At 37.6% G+C, this 20,249-nt stretch overlaps 3 protein-coding genes across 3 annotated transcripts in view; all 3 read left to right on the top strand.

Annotated features, from left to right (window-relative positions):
• The first annotated feature begins 1,266 nt into the window (after positions 1 to 1,266).
• Positions 1,267 to 7,902, top strand: LOC137250503 (vitellogenin-1-like). Its single transcript, XM_067783414.1, has 3 exons — positions 1,267 to 1,562; positions 1,640 to 1,899; positions 7,152 to 7,902. Exons 1-3 carry the CDS (start codon positions 1,307 to 1,309, stop codon positions 7,824 to 7,826), a joined length of 1,191 nt encoding a protein of 396 aa, XP_067639515.1. The 5' UTR covers positions 1,267 to 1,306; the 3' UTR covers positions 7,827 to 7,902.
• A 12-nt stretch (positions 7,903 to 7,914) lies between these two features.
• The window catches only part of LOC137250505 (vitellogenin-3-like), a 52,087-nt gene continuing 39,752 nt past the window's right edge, over positions 7,915 to 20,249 (top strand). Inside the window, exon 1 of the mRNA XM_067783418.1 lies at positions 7,915 to 8,206. Coding sequence (XP_067639519.1) covers positions 8,035 to 8,206 — 172 coding nt within the window. The 5' untranslated portion in view covers positions 7,915 to 8,034. The remainder of the gene's footprint in view (positions 8,207 to 20,249) is intronic.
• LOC137250504 (vitellogenin-3-like) lies at positions 13,247 to 20,090 on the top strand. Its single transcript, XM_067783416.1, has 3 exons — positions 13,247 to 13,571; positions 13,662 to 13,921; positions 19,272 to 20,090. Exons 1-3 carry the CDS (start codon positions 13,337 to 13,339, stop codon positions 19,941 to 19,943), a joined length of 1,167 nt encoding a protein of 388 aa, XP_067639517.1. The 5' UTR covers positions 13,247 to 13,336; the 3' UTR covers positions 19,944 to 20,090.

Raw genomic sequence — 20,249 nt, 5'->3', positions numbered from 1 at the left:
TGAATCCTCTAAGACCCACCTCATTTTATCTCCACATCGTCCATGATTCCGAGAAATGCATCAGGAGACGTATGATGACCGACTTGTAGAGCGTGATATTTATTCTCCGTTAGACTTATTGGCTGACTTTATTTTTTCTACTTAAAGCTGGCTCTCAAATAGACGAAATCCTTCACAGTCTCGAATTTATATGCACAACAGTGACCTGGTTGCCAAAGCGCTGATTCCTTCTTAGATGACAGCAAGTACATAGTTTTGTCCTCATTTACTGCAACAGCCACTTTTTTTGCTTCTTTATCTAACCTTGAGAAGGCAGAACTCGCAGCGCTTTTGCTCAGGCCAATAATATCAATATGAGTAGGATACGCCAGTGGCTGTACGCTCTTACAATAGTTTGTGCCATGACGGTTTGGTTCTGCTGCAAGAATTATCTTCTGCAGCATTATTTTAAAGAAATCGCTGGAAGGGGAGTCGCCTTGTATGAAGCCTCGTTAGGTTTCAAATGGCTCGGAGAGGTCCCTACCATTCCTTACGGAGCTGGTGGTCTTGCCCAACGTCATTTGGCAGAGCTTTGTAAACTTTTCAGGAAGCATAAGTTTATATGGACCTACCGTTTTAATTTGGGACTTTTTAAGAAGTGCTACATCAGCTTGTTAACGATAGTAACTGATTACGACGCGTCTACTTTAACTCGTCGGTAATAAGTCGATAATACGCTGATTACAACCCGATAGCCCGTCTATAAAACATCGATAACACGATGAATCGTCGAAAGGTAATCGATAACAGTCGATTAAAAACCGATATCTTATCGATAAGGGAGCTTGTCGATAGTAAAACCTTAACAAATCGATAGCACGTCGTCCGCTTTCGGCTACGGTTCCCGTTCCAATTTTTGATTTGGTTTCTAATTTCAATCATTTTCTTCTCAGCTCTTGAGATAAACGCTATTTTGAGCCATAGTGCCTTTTTTAATTTGTTAATGAGGCTCTGTGCTGGGTGGTCATATGTTTGATGGGCATTGGGTTCAAGCAAACTTTTCTTTTAAACCAAAATATGCGATCACTGCTACAACGACAACAACACCACTTTTGTTATCAGAACATAAAAATATTTCGAAGGGACGTTTACAAATTTCTGCACTACTCTAATGTACATATGTACATACATACATAAATCTTATATTAGTACCTGTGATTTGTATACAAAAACCTATTAAAGTACTTCATTTAAATAGAGCATTTTGCATTTCGTATTTAGTTTAGAGCTGGAAAATTAAGAGGAAGTATCCAAAAACAAACACGTAATGTTATTTCAGTTGTACCGTTTCTACACGTTGGTCCTAACAGTCACTTTGCTTTTTGGTGACTGCCATTCTGCAAGTTTCCAAGAAATAGGTCAAGGTATTGCGGATGTTGGTAAAAGTGCTAAGGATGTTTCTATTGGAGTCGCAAAAGATGTCATAAATTCAATACCCTCGCCACAGCAGATATTTGAATCGAGTAAAAATGCATTACTTGCATTTCCAATTGAAGTGATTTTTTCAGCTGTAAATCAATTATGTAAGTGATGCAGATACATAGTGTTGTTGATTAAAATTTATTGCTTATGAATTTGCCATTTATTTGCTCGTAACCAGGCTCCTCGGCACTTTCATCTCAAGCAGTTAAACCTCGCGAAACCCCTGATTTACAACAGCTACACTTTCAATTTCATACAATTTGTAGTACTTATAATTATTCAATACTGGAGTTCAATCGTATTGTGAATAATCCCGAATTTGATCCCAAAAAGCCAGTTGTAATATTGGCCACCGGTTGGAGAACTACCATAAATGATTCAAGTACAATTGTAGAGTTTGCCAAAGCTTTCAACTGCCGTGGTGATAGCAACTTTGTGGTGAGTAAAAGTCTAGAGTTATGAACTTAGAATAACACCAGAGTATATAACCTATTCTTCTCTAGTCTATCTTTCATTTTTCGTATAATTCTTGTCCATCCCTTATAACATTTGTCTGCGTCTGGGAGTTGGAGTAGGTAGCCAACTCCCCAATTCCGCAACCACTCCCAATCCCATTCCTACTCCCACAACCACTCCCAATCCCAATCCTACTCCCATACCCACTCCTACTTCCGCTAAACTTCACATTTCCACTCCCACTCCCACTTCCAGTTCTAATCCCACTCTCACTACAGCTCCCACTCCCATTCGCGTTCCCTTTCCCTCTCTCACCACAAATATGGCATCTCAAATTCAAATATCGAATACTTGCTTCGCATGCTCGACCGATTCCAATATCTTTGTTTCTATAAACCTTATCGACACTATATGAAACTAGCGCAAGTTTTAGTCTTTATATGTGATACCTGTCTCTCATCTGTACATTTTAGGTCGAGCTTCTCTTCCAATTTGCGTCATGCTCCTTTTTTTGTACAAATTGGCGGGTCTGGACCTGTATGTTTTAACGCCGACTCTGAACAGCATCTGCAAGTCAGATAAGTTTTCAACGAGGAGATTTTCCTGGCAGAAGTACAGTCGCAGCGCTTGTAAAATGACTGCCGTGGGGTAATCCCGCTTAGAAAAACTTTTTTCTTAATTTTTGATAATATTTTGTCCGGGAATGAAATTTTTTAAACGATAAGCCGTTTATTTTTCAAGCTGTGGTTTCCGAAATAGTGAGCATTTGTGTAGACAAAGAAGTTGTATTAGTATGTAAACCTCTTATTTTAAGCACATTGGAGAACTTCTTTTATTTCCTTGCCTTGCCTTGGCTTCGTAACCAACAGATAATAATCTACAATATAAAAATGTGTCAATGAATGTGGTGTCGAGAACGGTTGGAATCATTTCTCTTATTCTTCTTTTAGAATATTGCTTAAAGTACAAGGATGGTTTCTTACTTAGAGAAAAATTATAAAGATTTCATGAAAAAGCAGGCGCGCCACGGTCCCAGGCAATAGAAATTTCAAATTGCCAATAATTCGAGTTTTTCTATGCGGAAACTATTGACTTTTGAGTATGTCCACTTTATATATTTATCTTTTACCAATATCGGAAATAGGTGGTGCCAAGCCCTGCTAGATTCGCCTTATCTCCGTAATTATTTAGTATAGTTTCCATATATGTGGAAATAGAGTTGTGAAAGGTAGGAGATGTGGGACTGGGAGTGTTAGAGGGAATGGAATTTGGGGATTGGGGAGTAGGCATATGAGTGGGAGAAGGAGCGGTGTTGAGACTGGGACTGGGACTTGGACTTGGACTTGGACTTGGAATTGGACTTGGACTTGGACTTGGACTTGGACTTGGACTTGAACTTGAACTTTAACTTGAACTCAGACTTGCACTTGGACTTTGCCTGGGATTTGGAATTGGGTCTGGAGTTAAGCTTGGACTTGCACTTGGACTTTGCATTGGACTTGGAATTGGAATTAGGCCTGGAGTTGGACTTGGACTTGAACTTGAACTTTAACTTGAACTTGGCCTTGGACTTGGACGGACTTGGACTTGAACTTGGATTTGGACTTGGACTTGAACTTTAAGTTGAACTCGGACTTGCACTTGGACTTTGCGTTGTACTTGGACTTGGGCCTGGAGTTGAACTTGGACTTGGACTTGAACTTTAGCTTGAAATTGGACTTGACCTTGGACTTGGACTTCGACTTGGTCTTTTATTTGGGCTGGAACTGGGAATAAGGTATAAAGGAGAATAAGGCTGACTAGGGAGAAGAAAAAATAGGGAAAGGTAAAGAGACGTAGGAAGAGATAGAGAGATAGAGATGGATGGAGTAAGTTAGGGCAGAACAACGTCTGCCGGGTCTGCTAGTAAAATTAGTACCAAATTACGCTACGTTATTGTGAATACAATTGCGCGCGCATTCTGTACCGTGAGCAACGATTTACATATTTAATTGAATTACGATACTTTTATCAGTCAATGAACTGCAATTTTATGAGTTTACAATGAAATTGAGACAATTAAATTTTATTCGTGAAAAACGCAAAGAGTTGTGGCACGAAGTATGTTTAAATAAAAAATTGATTGCGAATAGCTTACAAAAACAACGAATCTTCTTCATTTAAAGAAAATTAACGGCCTTTAGAAATTTAGTAATAAAACCACGAAATGTCCAGAAAAATTTTCCATTTTTATGTTTCGGGCTTAGTGGCCACTTTGCTTCTTACTGAATGCCTTTCAGCTGTTAATTTTAATGAGGGTGTTAAAAATATTGGCAAAAGTATAAAAATGTTTTTCTTGGTGTTGGACAAGATATCGCAAAATCTATATTCACATCATAGATGATATTTGAAGCGAGTAAAAATACATTACTTGGATTTCCACTTGAAGTGATTTTTTCAGCTTTTAATGAGCTGTGTAAGTGCTACAGATACCGAGTATATTTAAGTTGTGATGGCGATTATGTTGCGGATAAATTTGCTCATATTTAGGCACCTCGTCAGTTTCATCTCGAGCCCTTACACCTCGCACAACACCAGATTTGCAATATTTTCACTTTCAATTTCGTACAAGTTGTAATGCTTATAATTATTCTATATTGGAGTTCAATCATATTGTGAATAATCCTGAATTTGATCCGAAAAAGCAAGCTGTAATATTGGCCACCAGTTGGAGAACTTCCATTAGCGACTCAAGTGCAAATGATGAGTTCAGCAAGGCTTTCAGCTGCCGTGGTGATGTTAATTTTTTGTTCAGGGGCGATGCGTTGGGATGTGGGGTTACACTGAAATGACAGCCCTTGGTGGGGGAAAAAATCCGCAACATGCGTTATCTATGTCCTGCATGCGATGTGTCTCCACATGTAACCAACCATCTTTTCAATTTTAATATGAAACCTACGCCTCTAATACTTGGTTGCTATCGTCCACTGCCAGTTTCGTTAGACTCCCATTACATCACTTTGATGACAATTTCTGAGTGGTCGTGCTCAGTGATGGGGGCAAAGCACTGTTAACACACCAACAACATGGTTGGTTGGTTTTGTGGTGGGAAAGAAATATTGGCGCCAAGTACTGTCTTTCACGGTTGTAAAAGAGCGTCTCGCCGCAATCCTGTCCAACATATAGGAAGTTTTTCAATGTAATCTTTGAATGAGCTCACGCACTAATAGATGCTGCAAACCACAAGCGTAAGAACTCAACTCTTATGGTCGTATGAGCGCATAAAACCAGATTCGAACTAAAATGTGCTCTTCTCAATTCACAAGAAAGGCGATTTCGGAAACTGCGCTAATTACGAGAGTTAACTATAGCCCAAAGTCATAGGAGTTATTGGACTTTAGCAGTGCGGTTTCAGCCCTGGCAAATCCACCATCGATCAGATCTTCACGATGAGCCTGATCTTGAAGAAGGCTCACGATAATAGAATCGATTCTCACTATTATTTTTTTGACTTCAAAGCAGCCATCGGCAGCGCGGAAAGAAGTAGACTGTATGCTGCTGTGTCTGAATTTATGTTCTCTGTAAAACAAATACTTACTTAATTGGCGCTTAACCATTAAACGGTTATGGCCATCCAACAAGGCGCGCCAGTCGCTTCTTCTCTCTGCCAGTTGGTCACACCAAGGGAGTTTAAGTCATTTTCCTGTAATACCAATGGGGGCTTTGACAAATGACGATAAGGAAGGATGTCTTCAAATCATTTTAAACCAGAAAACGCGGCTCTCTTCTCATGCGACTAATTTAACCCAATGCCGAAGAGCATAGTTCTAGTTGCAGAGCTAAACCGTGATGTGCCATAGAATATAATGATGGTATTGATATCATTGATCCTGACAAACGCGCCTAAAGTTATGACTTAGGCATAAGATGTAGAAGCAGAAGAAGTGGGTCTTGCGGTAAAAGAACACAAAAAATAGTAATTGCTGTCCAAAAAAGCTTCGAAGCATTCGCACCTTGGCATCCACGTCACTCTTGGCGGATATAATTTCGAGATTGTAAAGGATTTCGCGTACCTGGGAACCAGCATTTTCAGTGAAACTAATGTCAGCTTGGATATCAAATGAATAATACCTCCTACTTTGAACTGACTAGGCAATTGAAAAGTAAGTTTCTCTCGAAACGAAAAAGAATCACTCTGTACAACTCGCTCATTTTACTATCCTGATGTGTGGCTCGGAATTTTGGATGATGTCGAGAGAAGATGAGATGGCTCTTGAGCTATATGAGCCATACGCGAGTACGAGGATAATGCAGCTAATAAAAGCCTAAAGGCTGCCCTGGCTAGGTCTTGTAATGCAAATGAAAGCAGAAGAAGGGTGGGTTTTCACTGAGTTGATAGAGGCAGGTTGAAGTAGACTTGACCAATTGGCGGCAGGTTTCGCTAAACATGGCACTTTCCAGTTCCAAAAAAGTGGCCAGATCGAGAAAATGTAGAGGCTTAGAAAAGTGCACAGAACCGCAAAAGTATCCGGCTCTTCAAAATTACCCGGATACGAAAACCAACCCGGTTCTAAAAAGTATCTAGTATCCAGGAATTCGAAAGGTGCATTGTGTGGAGAATCAAGAAAAAAGTTCTATAAACTCCATCAAATTCGCAATTTAATTTCTGCCACGTACCTTTCTTCGGTACGCCTCTCAATTTAAAATAAAATTAGTTCATAAGTACTTAAAACTATTTCATTTATCTTCACCCTGCTGTTTCTTTATTTTTTGGAACCTTTCTTCTTATTCTCGCTCTTAGTGTTCCTCTTAATTTTCCCCTCCTTACTCTTCATTTCCCTTTATTATTTTCTATCTGGTTACTTGCCCCTTTATTTTCACTTTCCTTCTACTCGTTCTATTTCTGTTCCACCTCCAATTTATTCCCCGTTACCCTTTTATTTATCCTCTTCATTCTCTCTTTCTTCTATCCTTTTATTTGTCCCCTTCCACTCCTTTCCCTTCGCTTTTGATGCCTTAACTATATTCCGGCTTCTAGTTTTTTGCTCTCTTCCCTTCATACCCCTCCCCTTTCCCTATCAGCTCTTCTCTGTTCCGTTTCCTCTAATATCCCGATGAACCACTCTAAATACGTTTAAATATTGACTTCTAGCTGAAATATCACCCTATCTAAGGTGCCATTTCGAAAATGACCAAAGTTTAAAATCTATAGCTCCCATAATCCAAACACTTATTAAATGTTTTCTTCTTTAAAGGCCGTCGATGCCGCATACTTCGTTGACACCCTCTACACATGGTCAGCATTAAATACAGATGAAATTGGTGCCAATATTGCTGAAGGTCTTGTGCTGCTAACGGAAATTATACCAATTGAAAATATTCATTTGATGGGCCATAGTTTGGGTTCACACATTATGGGTGCAGCTGGACGACATTTTTACTATAAAACTGGCAAATTGATACCACGTATTACGGCTTTGGATCCAGCTAAACCTTGTTTTAACGAAGGCGAATCACTTTCTGGAATAATGCGAGGTGATGCAGAATTCGTTGATGTTATACACTCCGACCCTGGTATATTGGGTAAACGTGATCCCACAGGCGATGTTGATTTTTATCCAGGAGGACTTGGCCCTTTACCTAAAGGTTGCTACGATATGGGCTGTGCTCATAGCAGATCTTGGCAATATTACGCAGAGACAATTTATCCAGGAAATGAGTTTAGTTTTATGGCAGTACGTTGTAATTCACTAACACAATTACAACAAAATAAATGCCCGGGTGTTCAAGTTCCAATGGGTTATGCAACACCAACAAATTTGAAAGGAAACTACTTTTTAGAAGTGAATGCTGAGTCACCATTTGGTAAACAAAGCAGTGCTGAGCTTTTGGAATTGCAAAAGAATTGCGGACTTTGTCAAAAAGCATAATTTGAGTTTTGTCATTACAAATAATTAATTAGCGTGACAAAAATAAAGATATGTAATTGAAAAGAGTATAAATTAATGGTGAGTTTGGTATAAATTTCACAGTTCCCCTTGTGTTATTAAAGAAAGTACTGAACTTGTGAAAATAAGACAACGCAAACCTCACAACTCAATTCAGGGAAGAGGAATTTAATTAAGCGCTTATCCAAAAATGTCGTATTATTATGGGCAGCTTTGCCAGATAATCTTTATGATTAGCCAGCCCTACCTTTGCTGCCAAAGTTTCGATTTAGATGATGTGCCGGATACTCTGTTTCGACTAGGTATTAATGTAGTTGCTGGATTACCATTTGAAGTGGTCCTCTCAGCAGTAAATGTTGTATGTAAGTATATATACATTGAGTCATACCTTAATTCATACCCATATAATAACTTCTATATATGTACATATGTATACTTGAAGGCTCTGCAGCAATATCATAAAATGAATTTTTAATTGCGTACAGCCTGTAATAAATACGAGTATCCTTTACCGAGCTCCTCTGAGCTTTGGAATAATCCCGAATTTGATCGGAATAAAAGTGTGGTAATATATGCTAGTGGTTTTATGAGTAAAAAAAAAAAAAATAAATGTAAGGCGCGATAACCTCCGAGGAGATCTAAGGCCGAGCTTCTCTTCTAATTTGCGTCGTGCTCCTCTTGATTTTCCCTTCAAATTGGCCGGACAGGACCTACATGTTTTATGCCGACTCGGAACGGCATCTGCGAGGCAGATGAGTTTTCACTGAGAGCTTTTCATGGCAGAAATACACCCGGAGCGCTTGCCAAACACTGCCGAGGGGCGACCCCGCTTAGAAAAATTTTCTTCTAATTGAAAAACCTCATTTCTAAAATTTTGATGTTGCTTTGTCCGGGGTGCGAACCCAGGGCATACGGTGTGATAGGCGGAGCACGCTACCATCACACCACGGTGGCCGCCAGAGATGAATTGAGCAAGGTGTATAATTGTCGTGGTGATGTGAATTTCGTGGTGAGTAAATGTGGAAAATTTTTGATTTGGGAAGGAAATTGTTCCCCGCCCTAACTTCGTTTATACTGTCATGCGTGTTTTTATACTTAGCTGAACATAGCTCACTCAGTACACTAATATTAGTCGCATGAGGGCACCTTGCAATGGAATAAAATAATCCAGATATATAAAGACTTTCATATTAAATGATTAGTGTGAAAAATATATTCATAACATCGTTCCCATCTATGAAAACGATTATTTAAAATATCATTTAAAATTGGTATGTAGATTCCTTTGCACTCATCTTCTATCGCTAATGAAAATGAGTGAAATAGGCAGATAATGACGTCCACTTTATATATATCGCACCCTGGATCAAAACAAAGATAAAAAATTCACAATAGGGGGACTCATGAAAGCATATAAACTTATAAGGTGTAAAATTATATCCATTTACACACGCTGTTATATGAACGCACCTAGTAATACTCTTGATAAACTTGATTGTTTATCAGCTGTATTATTGCCAAACAAATTTTTTTGATTGTTATACAAATTGAAAAATGCCAAGATTAAGTGAAAAATCAAAACTAAAACGCCTTTACTTGCTGATGTAGGAGATTTCTAATGAAAATGCCTGCTGTAATGTCTGCAAGGTTGCATTCCTTTGAGTTTATCGCGTGTAAATGATTTTTCATACAAAATTTGACAGCTCGTTTACGCACTAGATAAATTTATACGTTTACACACTTTATAAGGCATTTATACGGTTACATGAGTCCCCCTAATGCTTTAGTAAGGTAAAAACTGATTGACTTCCTCATATGCGCCAATGCAGTATTTGATTTTTACTAAGCGCCTCCTCCCCATTTTGTGCAGAGTGAATTTAATATTTAACTGTCTATAGAGATCGGAAAGTATTAAATTGAGGCACCCTTCAATGCACATTGCTTAAAATTTCAGATTTTTTACTTAGCTCTCCTCGATGTAGGTTTCCGACAAAATAAATTTGAAAACACGAAAAACTTAATTATTCTGTGAATAGTGCTATAGTAGGTGCTAACTAATTCTATACGCGAGATTATTGGAAAACTATAAATAAAATTCTCTGAACAGAGGCGTGGCACCAATTGGTTTAATCAAGATTAGCTTAGGTTATATTGAACGGGCTTTTGCGTGAGGGCATCATATAGACTGAATGAGTTCATAGTGTTACCAGAAGCTTCGCGTAAAAGTTGATGAATGCGCCTTACCAACTACACGCCGCCGCATTTGAACACCTCCGTAGGCAATATGGCCTTCTAGTTTTTTAATCTGGTTATTGCTATTCTGACTTCGTCAAAATCCAGTGTATTATTGTCTCTACCTGTTAACACATTAGAATAGGTTTGCTTGTTGTTGCTTGCGGTGTTTTCATTATTATTATTTTGCGAATTTATTTTTACACTCTCTTCCCTACGATTGGAAAATATCGGGTTTTTTTTAGTAAGTTGCTGATAAACCATGCAGCCTTTATAGTTTGCGGTGTGGTGTTGTTGGCAATGAACACATGTTGGTAAAGTGTCTTTTGGCTTTGTGTATTATGATGGTGAGTGCATTAATCCACATTTAACGCATTTATAAGGTTTTCTACAATATATTTTTGTATGTCCAAATTCTTGGCATCTGTAGCATTGAACCAAATCACTTGTTTGCCTAGGAGGCTCTTTAATTATTGCATTACTCAAATGTTTTAATTGGTAGATTTCTTTGTTGTTGGTGCTTGGCTCCAAGTCAACAAAAAACATTGACAAAGGTTGTTTTGTTATTCTACTTTTAACGTTAACAACATTTCTTACTTTATGTCCTAATTGAGTAATTTCATTTTTTATGTGTTCAATAGGAGTTGAATAGTGTAATCCCTTTAGTATTACTTTATATGACCGTTCCTGTTTGGGTTGATAGGTATGATAACTGATCTTCCCTGCTTCTAGTTCTTTTACAATTTTACGATATGAGTCTATGTTATTTATTAATAATCTAATTTGCCCATCTTTGAAGGACTTATAACTAAATTCATTCTTAGGAATTAAAGTTGAAATAGAATTTATCATTTCACTTATATTTAGTACTCCAGGTATGATCAGCGGGGGTGGTTTAGGAATACTCGGCATTGTTGCTTCGTTCGTTTCCATATTATTGTTATCAGTAGTTTCTGGTATATCATTGTCGTCGTCACTCAATAAGTCAAACCGGTTTGGCCGTATAACTATTTGTTTTTTATGAGAGTACAAGCCAGGGGACTCATCACTGACACGCTTTCCATTTTGGTTTGTAACACTTTGCCAATTGAAGAGATTACTCTCACCAACTGAATTCATTTCGCGACTTTGAATTGTTGCTATTATTACACAGGTCGATCTCCGTTTATTTAGATTTCTGCTAAACGCGTCTGTTCACTAGCACAGTCCAGAAGAGACTCAATCGAAACAAAGATACTGCCATAAAAAGGCGCATAGAATAAGGTACCTATTTGTTAACTTTTTTAATTTGGGACTTAGTAACCGGAACTAAAGCAGTACAAGAAATCGAGATGAATATCTTAAACTGCAGCTGCGTCAATGTTTACATATTTATATATATATATTTGCGAAGCTTTTGATTCCGGGAAGTGAAACAGGGGCCGACCCACTTTAGTATATATATTTCTTCTGTATGTGTCTATGTGACTGAACTCCTTCTTAACGACTGGACCGATTTTGATGAAATTTAGCGTGGATATTCAAGTGGATTTAAGGTTGCTTAAGATTTAAAAATTGGGTCCTTTTCTGTCTTACCTCTACGGGAAGAGAAACAGGGCGGCCCATTAAAAGAAAATAAAACAAATATTTATGGCACAATTCTCTTGAAATATAGTACAGTCATATTTCGTTGATTAGCCTATTTTGGGAAAATTTTTTTCCGGAAATCGGCCAAAGACAGGCTTCGAAAAACTCTTATTAATGGAGCGATTTGCTCAAACTTTAGTACAGGGGTTCTCTTATCTGAGACTTTTCTTTCTAGCGAGAGAACCAAGCTTCGAGCAATTTGTTTGAAATTTTTTATTTACGCAGCCTTTCGAATCGGTTAATCTTATATATACAACGAATGAAAAATCAGTTGGTAACTTTATAACTCTAGATCGTAGATGGTTTGTGAGTGGATTTCAGTTTCATATGTTAACCTTTTTCTTAGATACAAACCAAAATATGATAATTTTGTTTTCACAGTATGAAAGGAGACCAAGGAAAATAAGAGATAGGAGTGGGAATTACAGAGGAGGAGAGAGAAAGGGAAGAAGAAGATAATAGAGCGGGTTGAGGTTAAGGGTGAAGAAATAAATAGGGAGTAGGAAAGTAGGAAATAGAGATGCAATGAGAGAAGTGATGGAGGTGAAGAAAAATAGAGGGAGATTGAGGAGAGAAAGTTGGAATAGAGGATAGAAAAATCGAGAAAGACAAAGGAGGAAGACACGAAGGAAAGACAAGGATCAAATATGGAGCGAGGAGGGAGAGACAAGAGCATACATTTTTTTTGTAGAAGCTAAAAAAGCATCTGCTTACTGGGAAAGAAGACACGTCGAAGGGAGGACAATTACCGGGCAGGAGAATTCGTCCATTACCTATCTTTATCTTATTTATAATAAAAATTAAAGCAAATGAAAACCTGCGTTAGTTTCCAATAATTTCGTAAAGGTTCATACAAACCAAAATATTGAAATCGGTCGGCCAAGGGAAACAGGTATTCGATATTTGGTATAATGACTCCATATATGAGGAAATTGTGTTGAGAGAGGGGAAGGTGGTGGTAGTAGAGGAAGTTGTAGTGGAAGTGGGATTAAGAACTGAAGTGGGAATAGGAATGTGAAGTTTAGCGGAAATAAGTGTGGGTGTGGGAGTGTGAAATTGGGAGTAAAGGTGGGCTTGGGGAATCGCAAGCAGACAAAAGCAATAAGGGATGGACAAGAATTATAAAAAGAAGAAAGGTTCAAATTTTCAATTGTAGGCAAACAAATATTCGGGCAGAAAAAAGTCTGCGTGCTACTCTTCTTATTTATAAGATATTTATAAATATTTGAAGTTTGTGTATAGAATTTTGTCAGATAGGTAGCTCGTTAAAGAAACTACTACAAGTGTTTACTCTAACAACAATCACACATAATGAATGGCAATGCTATTATACAGTTTTTGAAAAATTATCATTGTCTGTAAGGCAAATATTTGTGCACGCTACTGTACGATAGTAAAATAAGCGAGAGATAAATAACCGAGAGAATAATTTATCAATCAATGGCTTGAATTTTGATTGTTTTTGCTAGAATATAAAAACAGTGTTTTTGCAAGCAAAAACAAAATATTCTCGTTAGATAACTCGTTGTGTATAAATATAAGTCGAGCTTGCCATGCGCGCATAGTTTACGAAAAACCATTAAAATACTTAAACGCGGATAAATTTGTAAGATAAACAAAAAAAAAAAATCGAAATGTTCCCATCGGTTTTCCGCGTTTATACGTTTTGCTTAGCAATCACTTTGCTGGCTATTGGTTGTTACTCCTTCAGTTTAGGTGATGTTGGTAAAAGTTTTAAAGATGTTGTTGTTGGTGTTGGAAAAGATGTGGCCAATACAATACCCACACCAGAGAAGATGTTTGAATCAAGTAAAAATTTAATTATTGGCTATCCATTTGAAGTGGTTTCTTCATCCATCAATACGATATGTAAGTAATATCAACGAAAGTTATAAAATTCATTTGTGGGTCTGATAATTCTTGTGTGATTTGCAAATGCTTCGATTTGCTTGTAAACAGGTTCACGGGCACTTTCATCTGAAACAATACGTCCACGCATAACACCAGATTTACATGAAATGCAATTTCAACTTCGTACACCTTGTAAAAAATATAATTATTCGTTGTTGAATGCGGATGCAATGTGGAAAAGTTCTGAGTTCGATCCGAAAAAGAAAGTTGTTATATTGGCTACTGGTTGGAGAACCACCGTCAATGAATCCGATACAACTGATGTGTTTGCCAAAGCTTACAATTGTCGTGGAGATGTTAATTTTGTGGTGAGTCAAAAAGTAAATTTGTTATAGCGGTGGAAATCGAAATTCGATATCGAAAACTTCGAAACTGGAAAAATGCGATATTTCATTATACAAGATCTATAAAGTGATAAAACTTGACATCTTGGTTGAGTTTGTGATAATAAATTTTGGAAAATGAGGCCATATTTAGAAAGCGAAAATTTGCAAGCCATAAGCCAAAACGTGAAAAATATTGCGTTGAAATTTGGCAGGGAAAATTTCACTCCTGAAATATGTACTAGAGCTTGAACTAGTTAGTTAATTGATTAACTGATTTACTCGACAGGCGTTGGCTACTGTTAGTCGATTAGCAACCCGGCCACTGCAGGGTATTTCAGGCAGAAGTTTCAGCCATCATGGAAACCGCAGTTAGGATAGGGACACACAATGTCGGCAAAGAAATCTTTATATTCAGCGACAGCTAGGCTGCCATTAAATCTCTTGGCTTCTATTCGTTCAATTCTGAACTAACACTAAATCTTTATTTTCAGCGAACTAACACTAAACCGTCGCCGATCTCTTCAAGAGATCTCTTCAAGAGAGAGGACAATTGCATTGCAAATGAACTCGCTAGGCAAGGTACAATCATGTAGTTTCTTGCCGACAAAAAACGCTTACGTATGCCCCTGGCCACATGCAAGCTCATGCGATAGATGGCTACAAACACCGGGTTGTTGGACATCGCAGGAAACCTGGTCAAAATGGGATCCTATCGTCGATGCTGCAGGAGTTGAAAAGAGGATGAGGAGGAGAAAACGTTGGTTCTCGTCATCTGTAACTGCCCGGCGCTAAGTGGCGTACTGCAGCGCTTTCTGGCTGCTAAACTTCTAGATAATCTGAGCAAGGCTGCGGAGCATGACGTCCAGGACCAAGTAGCTTTCATCAGATCCTCAAAATGGTTCGAGTGTCCTAAGTGTGCCCTCGGGCAGTCACTTCAACTTTATCTAATGGATTAGCAATATTCGAGTTGTTGAAAGTTGTCGACTAATCGATCAACCGTTCACTTTCGATTATTGGGTTAATCGTTCATTTTCGGTTAATCGGCACATGGGAGTTTCCACCCGTATTGTGTTTTCCGTGATCGAGTCGGCAAAAAATATGTGAAAACTTTACGAAACTGTTCGAATGAGAGGCAATATTGGTATTGAGATATGTAGGTTCAATATCGTGCCGTATTTTTTGACAAGATGTAATAAACTCGTAAAAAACTGTAAAAGAAACTTGACGCCCACATGTTTTTTTTTGGGTTGAAATAATGTGTGCAAAACTTAAGCAATAATGGAGACAATACACATGGCTCGGAACCTCTTATTTATTCAATTCTTGTTGTCTCACCGTCTGGCATCTGAATTAAGCCCTGCTGGTAGTGAACCTGGGCCAAGTCGAAAGCTTTTGAAAGATAGAGTAACACAAAGGCCGTCTTGTGGTTAGGGATCTAGGCATTAAATTTTGAAATTTAGCCCTGTGCTATGAACTATGCAGGAGCCATGGTGTTGATTGTGTGGTCGCAGTTTCGCGGTTAGGTAAGGGAGAAACATCAAGTAGTAGGTTTGTTAGAAGCAAGGCGGCTGATTTGAATACCCTTGTTAATCTTATTGGCAAGGCTTCTGTAAAATACCATCTCGACTGGTAGCATACTTTGGAATTGCAAAAGGTGGGCAGAGGAAATTCTATTCCGTGGTAGACTTTTTAGTTCAGTGCATAATTTTTTGCGTATTAATGGCATCCATCCCGGTGGTAGGAGTTTTTATTTTAGGAAGCCATGTTGATGTCAAGCAAGCCGCAGAGTTGCATTTAGATGAGAGATTATTTATATAGCTGGTTTAATAGACCTCAGCTTTCTTAGTTTCTGTGAAGGTGATGGAAACTTCGCTTCGTCGTTAATTCGAATTTTTTGCTCCTACTGGATAGCTGGAGGTATAGCCATGTTTGACGAATTATAAATGGTAATACAAAATTTTAAAAATCTGTAGACTTTTTTTTATATGATTGTTTTCGAAAACCTTTTTGCCATTGTGAATTCATACAAGTGGCAAATGTTTGATAAAAACGTTCACAATAGTAAACAGCCCCGATCACCTGTTCAATCGCTGTTCGATTACTTAAATTATTTGTTCAATAGTGTTTTTAAAACATTTTTAGAAACGACCGGTACATTACAATATTTACATATTTTAAAATGCTTGCTTAACTGGCTGCTCACATTAATTAACTAGACATTTAAAAAAAAGCTGATTTGAGACACAAATGGGCAATTCATGGCACTTCAAATTAATAATCACGAACAAAAAACAAACATTTCTTCCATTCTCTGGCCATTCGAGACAACCGTTCTCCCTGTCAGCTGTTATTTGACAGGTAGGTATGGCAATGGAGGAATATGTATGAATCAAGGCGAATTCATACAGGTGGTGTTATCCCATCAGCTGATTGCTTTTTCTTGATAATTTTCCATACAACGCCTGGTACTACAATATGTCAGTGAATCGAAATCAATGAAAATTTTCTTTTGACTTGACATTCTACTGCACGGCGAATTGGTTGAATTCGCTTTGTCACCACCTGGTATCGATTCGCCTTGGTATAAATTCACAATGCTTTTTGCTATCGAATAGATTTTATCAACGCGAATTTACACCAAGTAGTGGCAAAGCGAATTCAACCAATTCGCCGTGCAGTAGAATGTCAAGTCAAAAGAAAATTTTCATTGATTTCGATTAACGGGCATATTGTAGTACAAGGCGTTATATGAAAAAATATTAAGAAGAAGCAATCAGATTTTGGGGATATCAATCTGGTACTGAATTCGTCTCGGATTTTATTGCCATTAACGACTTTTTTCGTACGCTCACTGAAGTCGTAATACCAAATCACGATACTAATTATACGTTCACGTATAACACGATACAAAATAAGCAATTTTACGAAACGAGTATCTCGATCACCGAAGAGACGATAGGGGTCCATACCTCTCTGAGCTAATAAATAAATGCATTTTGTACCATTCAAAAAACATGGGTTCAAGTGAGGCTAGTCCATTTTTTATAATCAGCGTGCTTTGCACACAGAGTGTATTAACTTTGATTGGATAACGTTTGGTTGTACAAGTATAAAGGAATCGAGATATATGGACTTCCATATATCAAAATCATCAGTATCGAAAAAAAATTTGATTGAGCTATGTCCGCCCGTCCATCCGCTAGCACGATAACTTGAGTAAACATTGAGATATATTTACCAAATTTGGTACACTAGCTTATCTGGACCAGGAATAGATTAGTAATGAAAATTAGCGAAATCGGATGATAACCACGCCCACTTTTTATATATAAAAAATTTTGGGAAACACAAAAAAACTGATAATTTAGTAAATAATACACCTAGAAATTTTTTAAAATAAGCGTGGCACCGCCCACTTGTGATAAAATCAATTTTACAAATATTATTAATCATAAATCAAAAATCGTTAAACCTATCGTAACAAAATTCGGCAGAAAGGTTGCCTTTACTATAAGGACTGCTTTGAAGAAAAATTAACGAAATCGGTTAAGGACCACGCCCACTTTTATATAAAAGATTTTTAAAAGCGTCGTGGACGAATAAAATAAGTTATATCTGTGCAGAAAAAGCTTTATATCAATGGTATTTCATTTCTCAAGTGGACTTATAACAATAAATAGGGAAAGCTTCAAATATTACAAAATGGGAGTGGCACCGCGCATTTTATGACTAAGGAATTTTCTATGATTCGGGAGCCATAACTCGAAGAAAAATTAGTTCAGAATAGAACCATATGTAACACTATTAAGCACACAAAACAAACAACAACAGCATTTCAAGTGTACTGCTGGCTATGTAATGTTAGGTTTCACCCGAACTTAGACTTCCTTACTTGTTCTATTTGTAATTTGCTTGAATGTATGTATTTCTTATTTCTTGCAGTATTTTTTTCGTATAAATAATCAAATCAGTTCTTTGAAAGTTTTGCTCAAAAGTGTCGTAACAATGGAAACTCTCATATGTAGTCTGTTTGCGATAGAAATAGTGGCGATCCTATTGCGTGGTTGCGCATTACATTGCCAAAATATAATTATATATGAACATCGTTCCGACTCCAGATTTTTCCTTCCATTTTTTGACCATGGATGCAGGAAGGCAGCTGAAGAAAGCTCCATGGACAACATTCTGGGGAAAATACAAGAGGGATATTAGATCATAGCCTTCACAGGCCTTAACATTATATATATATAATGTGACATTTAACAGCCTCGTTATGAATGAAACGTCATCTGAAAAGAGCGTATAAAGTGATGGTCAATAATGACGCGTTTATCACCACAATCCTTTTTGACATTCGAAGTAGCCATACCCATGCGGGTAGGTAAGAGGGAAATTTGTAATTTTTAGGACTATTTTCCCCGAAATTTTCATAAGGTCAAACGGAGATTTCATTCAAATATGTATCATTGACGTTATGCCCGTTTACCTTGTTCTATTCAATTCTTGTCAATCTTACCAGAGGGGAATACACATATGAATATATCATGCACATATTTAACAGGCGTCAGCACTAACCCTATGAAAAGAAATGACCCTCTTATACTTGAGAACCGCCTCTATATAGGTTGCCATAATCATATTATAAAGATATTATAATTCCTGCATAAATCTGCTCTATACTAAATCCCCCCGTCATCAACCAGATTTTCTAGTAAAAGTTTCGGGCATTCTCCAATCAATCAATTTAAAAATTAATTTACATTACTAACTTTTCGTATTATTTTCTCTTGATATTCTTAATTTATGACCGCACCGGCTGCGAGGTACGAGGTAGAGTGTTGATTTATCAAATTGAATTTCCTAAGTTCTCAAGTGCTTTGCCTACTACACCCAAGGTCCTATATTCCAGTCTCGGGCAAAGCAACATGAAGAACTTAGTAAAAAAATTTTCAATTAGAAAGAAGTTTTATAAGCGGGTTCCACCATCGGCAGAGGTTTTACAAATACTGCGGGTGCATTTCTGCCACGAAAAACTTTTCAGAGAAAACTCATCTGCCTTTCAGCTGTCGTTATTTTTCGGCATAAAACATGTAGGTCCCGTACAGCCAATTCGTAGGAAATTTACAAGGAGCACAACGGAAATTAGAAGGAAAGCTTTGCCTTAATCTCCTTGGAGGTAAGTTGCGCCAAGTCTTTTTTATAACAAAAACAAGGTAGTGAAAAACGAAGTCCGCGTTAAAAGAAGATAACATAATATTTATTATCATAAGCTCTATTAAAAGAAAAATTGGAATTCCACCAATAAAATACTTCACTTTTCTTCCTTTTAAAGGCTGTAGATGCAGCAAACTTCGTTGACACCCTCTATACATGGTCTGCATTAAACACAGATGAAATCGGTAGAAATATTGCTATTGGTCTAGTCGAGCTTACCAAAATTGTACCAGTGGAGAATATACATTTAATTGGCCATAGTTTGGGGGCACACATTATGGGTGCCGCTGGACGTAATTTTTTCTATCAAACTGGAAAGCTGATACCACGTATAACAGCTTTGGACCCCGCCAAACCTTGCTTCAACGAAGGTCAATCACTCGCCGGACTGATGCGTGGCGATGCTGAATTTATTGATGTAATTCACTCCGATCCAGGTGCTTTGGGTAAACGTGAACCGACCGGTGATATTGATTTTTATCCAGGAGGACTTGGTCCTTTACCGAAAGGTTGCTACGATATTGGCTGTGCTCATGCACGTTCTTGGCAATATTATGCAGAAACAGTTTATCCAGGAAATGAGATGAGCTATTTGGGTGTACGTTGCAGTTCACTAACACAAGCGGAAGAAGGTAAATGTCCGGGTCCGAAAGTTCCTATGGGTTATGCTGTGCCGAAAGATTTGAAGGGAAATTACTTTTTGGATGTGAATGGTGAGGAACCGTTTGGTAAACAAAGTGATGCTGCGTTGTTGGAATCGAAAAAGAACTGTGGAATTTGTCAAAATTGAAAAGGACTTTTTTTAGTTATACAACTAACAAACAAATTAAAAAAATAACTAAAAAAATGTTATTAATTTTGTAATAGAAAATGTCTTGATTAGTAAGATATAAGTACATATGTATGTACATAAATAAATACGTTTACTTTTATGAAACCGACTTGTTATTTAGATCCTAGTCCTTTTTCGAAAAAGGTTATTTGCTACACATTTCATAAACATGAAATGATGTCTTAAATTTGGTGTGAACCTGAAAAATCTAAAGTCCTTAACAAAAAGAGATAGACCCACCCCAGCGCGTTATGGGGCTTAAAA

Source organism: Eurosta solidaginis, chromosome 4 (genome assembly GCF_040869045.1).
Source record: "Eurosta solidaginis isolate ZX-2024a chromosome 4, ASM4086904v1, whole genome shotgun sequence".
Taxonomy (NCBI): Eukaryota; Metazoa; Arthropoda; class Insecta; order Diptera; family Tephritidae; genus Eurosta; species Eurosta solidaginis.
The sequence above is the reverse complement of the archived record's forward strand: the minus strand, read 5'-3'. Positions and strand labels throughout refer to the sequence as shown.

Excerpts from the sequence above, each read along its gene's own strand:
- LOC137250504 (XM_067783416.1), top strand. The coding sequence starts at position 13,337 with ATGTTCCCATCGGTTTTCCGCGTTTATACGTTTTGCTTAGCAATCACT. Across the intron at positions 13,572-13,661 it reads TTCATCCATCAATACGATAT|GTTCACGGGCACTTTCATCT; the intron begins GTAAGTAATATC and ends GCTTGTAAACAG. Across the intron at positions 13,922-19,271 it reads GTGGAGATGTTAATTTTGTG|GCTGTAGATGCAGCAAACTT; the intron begins GTGAGTCAAAAA and ends TTCCTTTTAAAG.
- LOC137250503 (XM_067783414.1), top strand. The coding sequence starts at position 1,307 with ATGTTATTTCAGTTGTACCGTTTCTACACGTTGGTCCTAACAGTCACT. Across the intron at positions 1,563-1,639 it reads TTCAGCTGTAAATCAATTAT|GCTCCTCGGCACTTTCATCT; the intron begins GTAAGTGATGCA and ends GCTCGTAACCAG. Across the intron at positions 1,900-7,151 it reads GTGGTGATAGCAACTTTGTG|GCCGTCGATGCCGCATACTT; the intron begins GTGAGTAAAAGT and ends TCTTCTTTAAAG.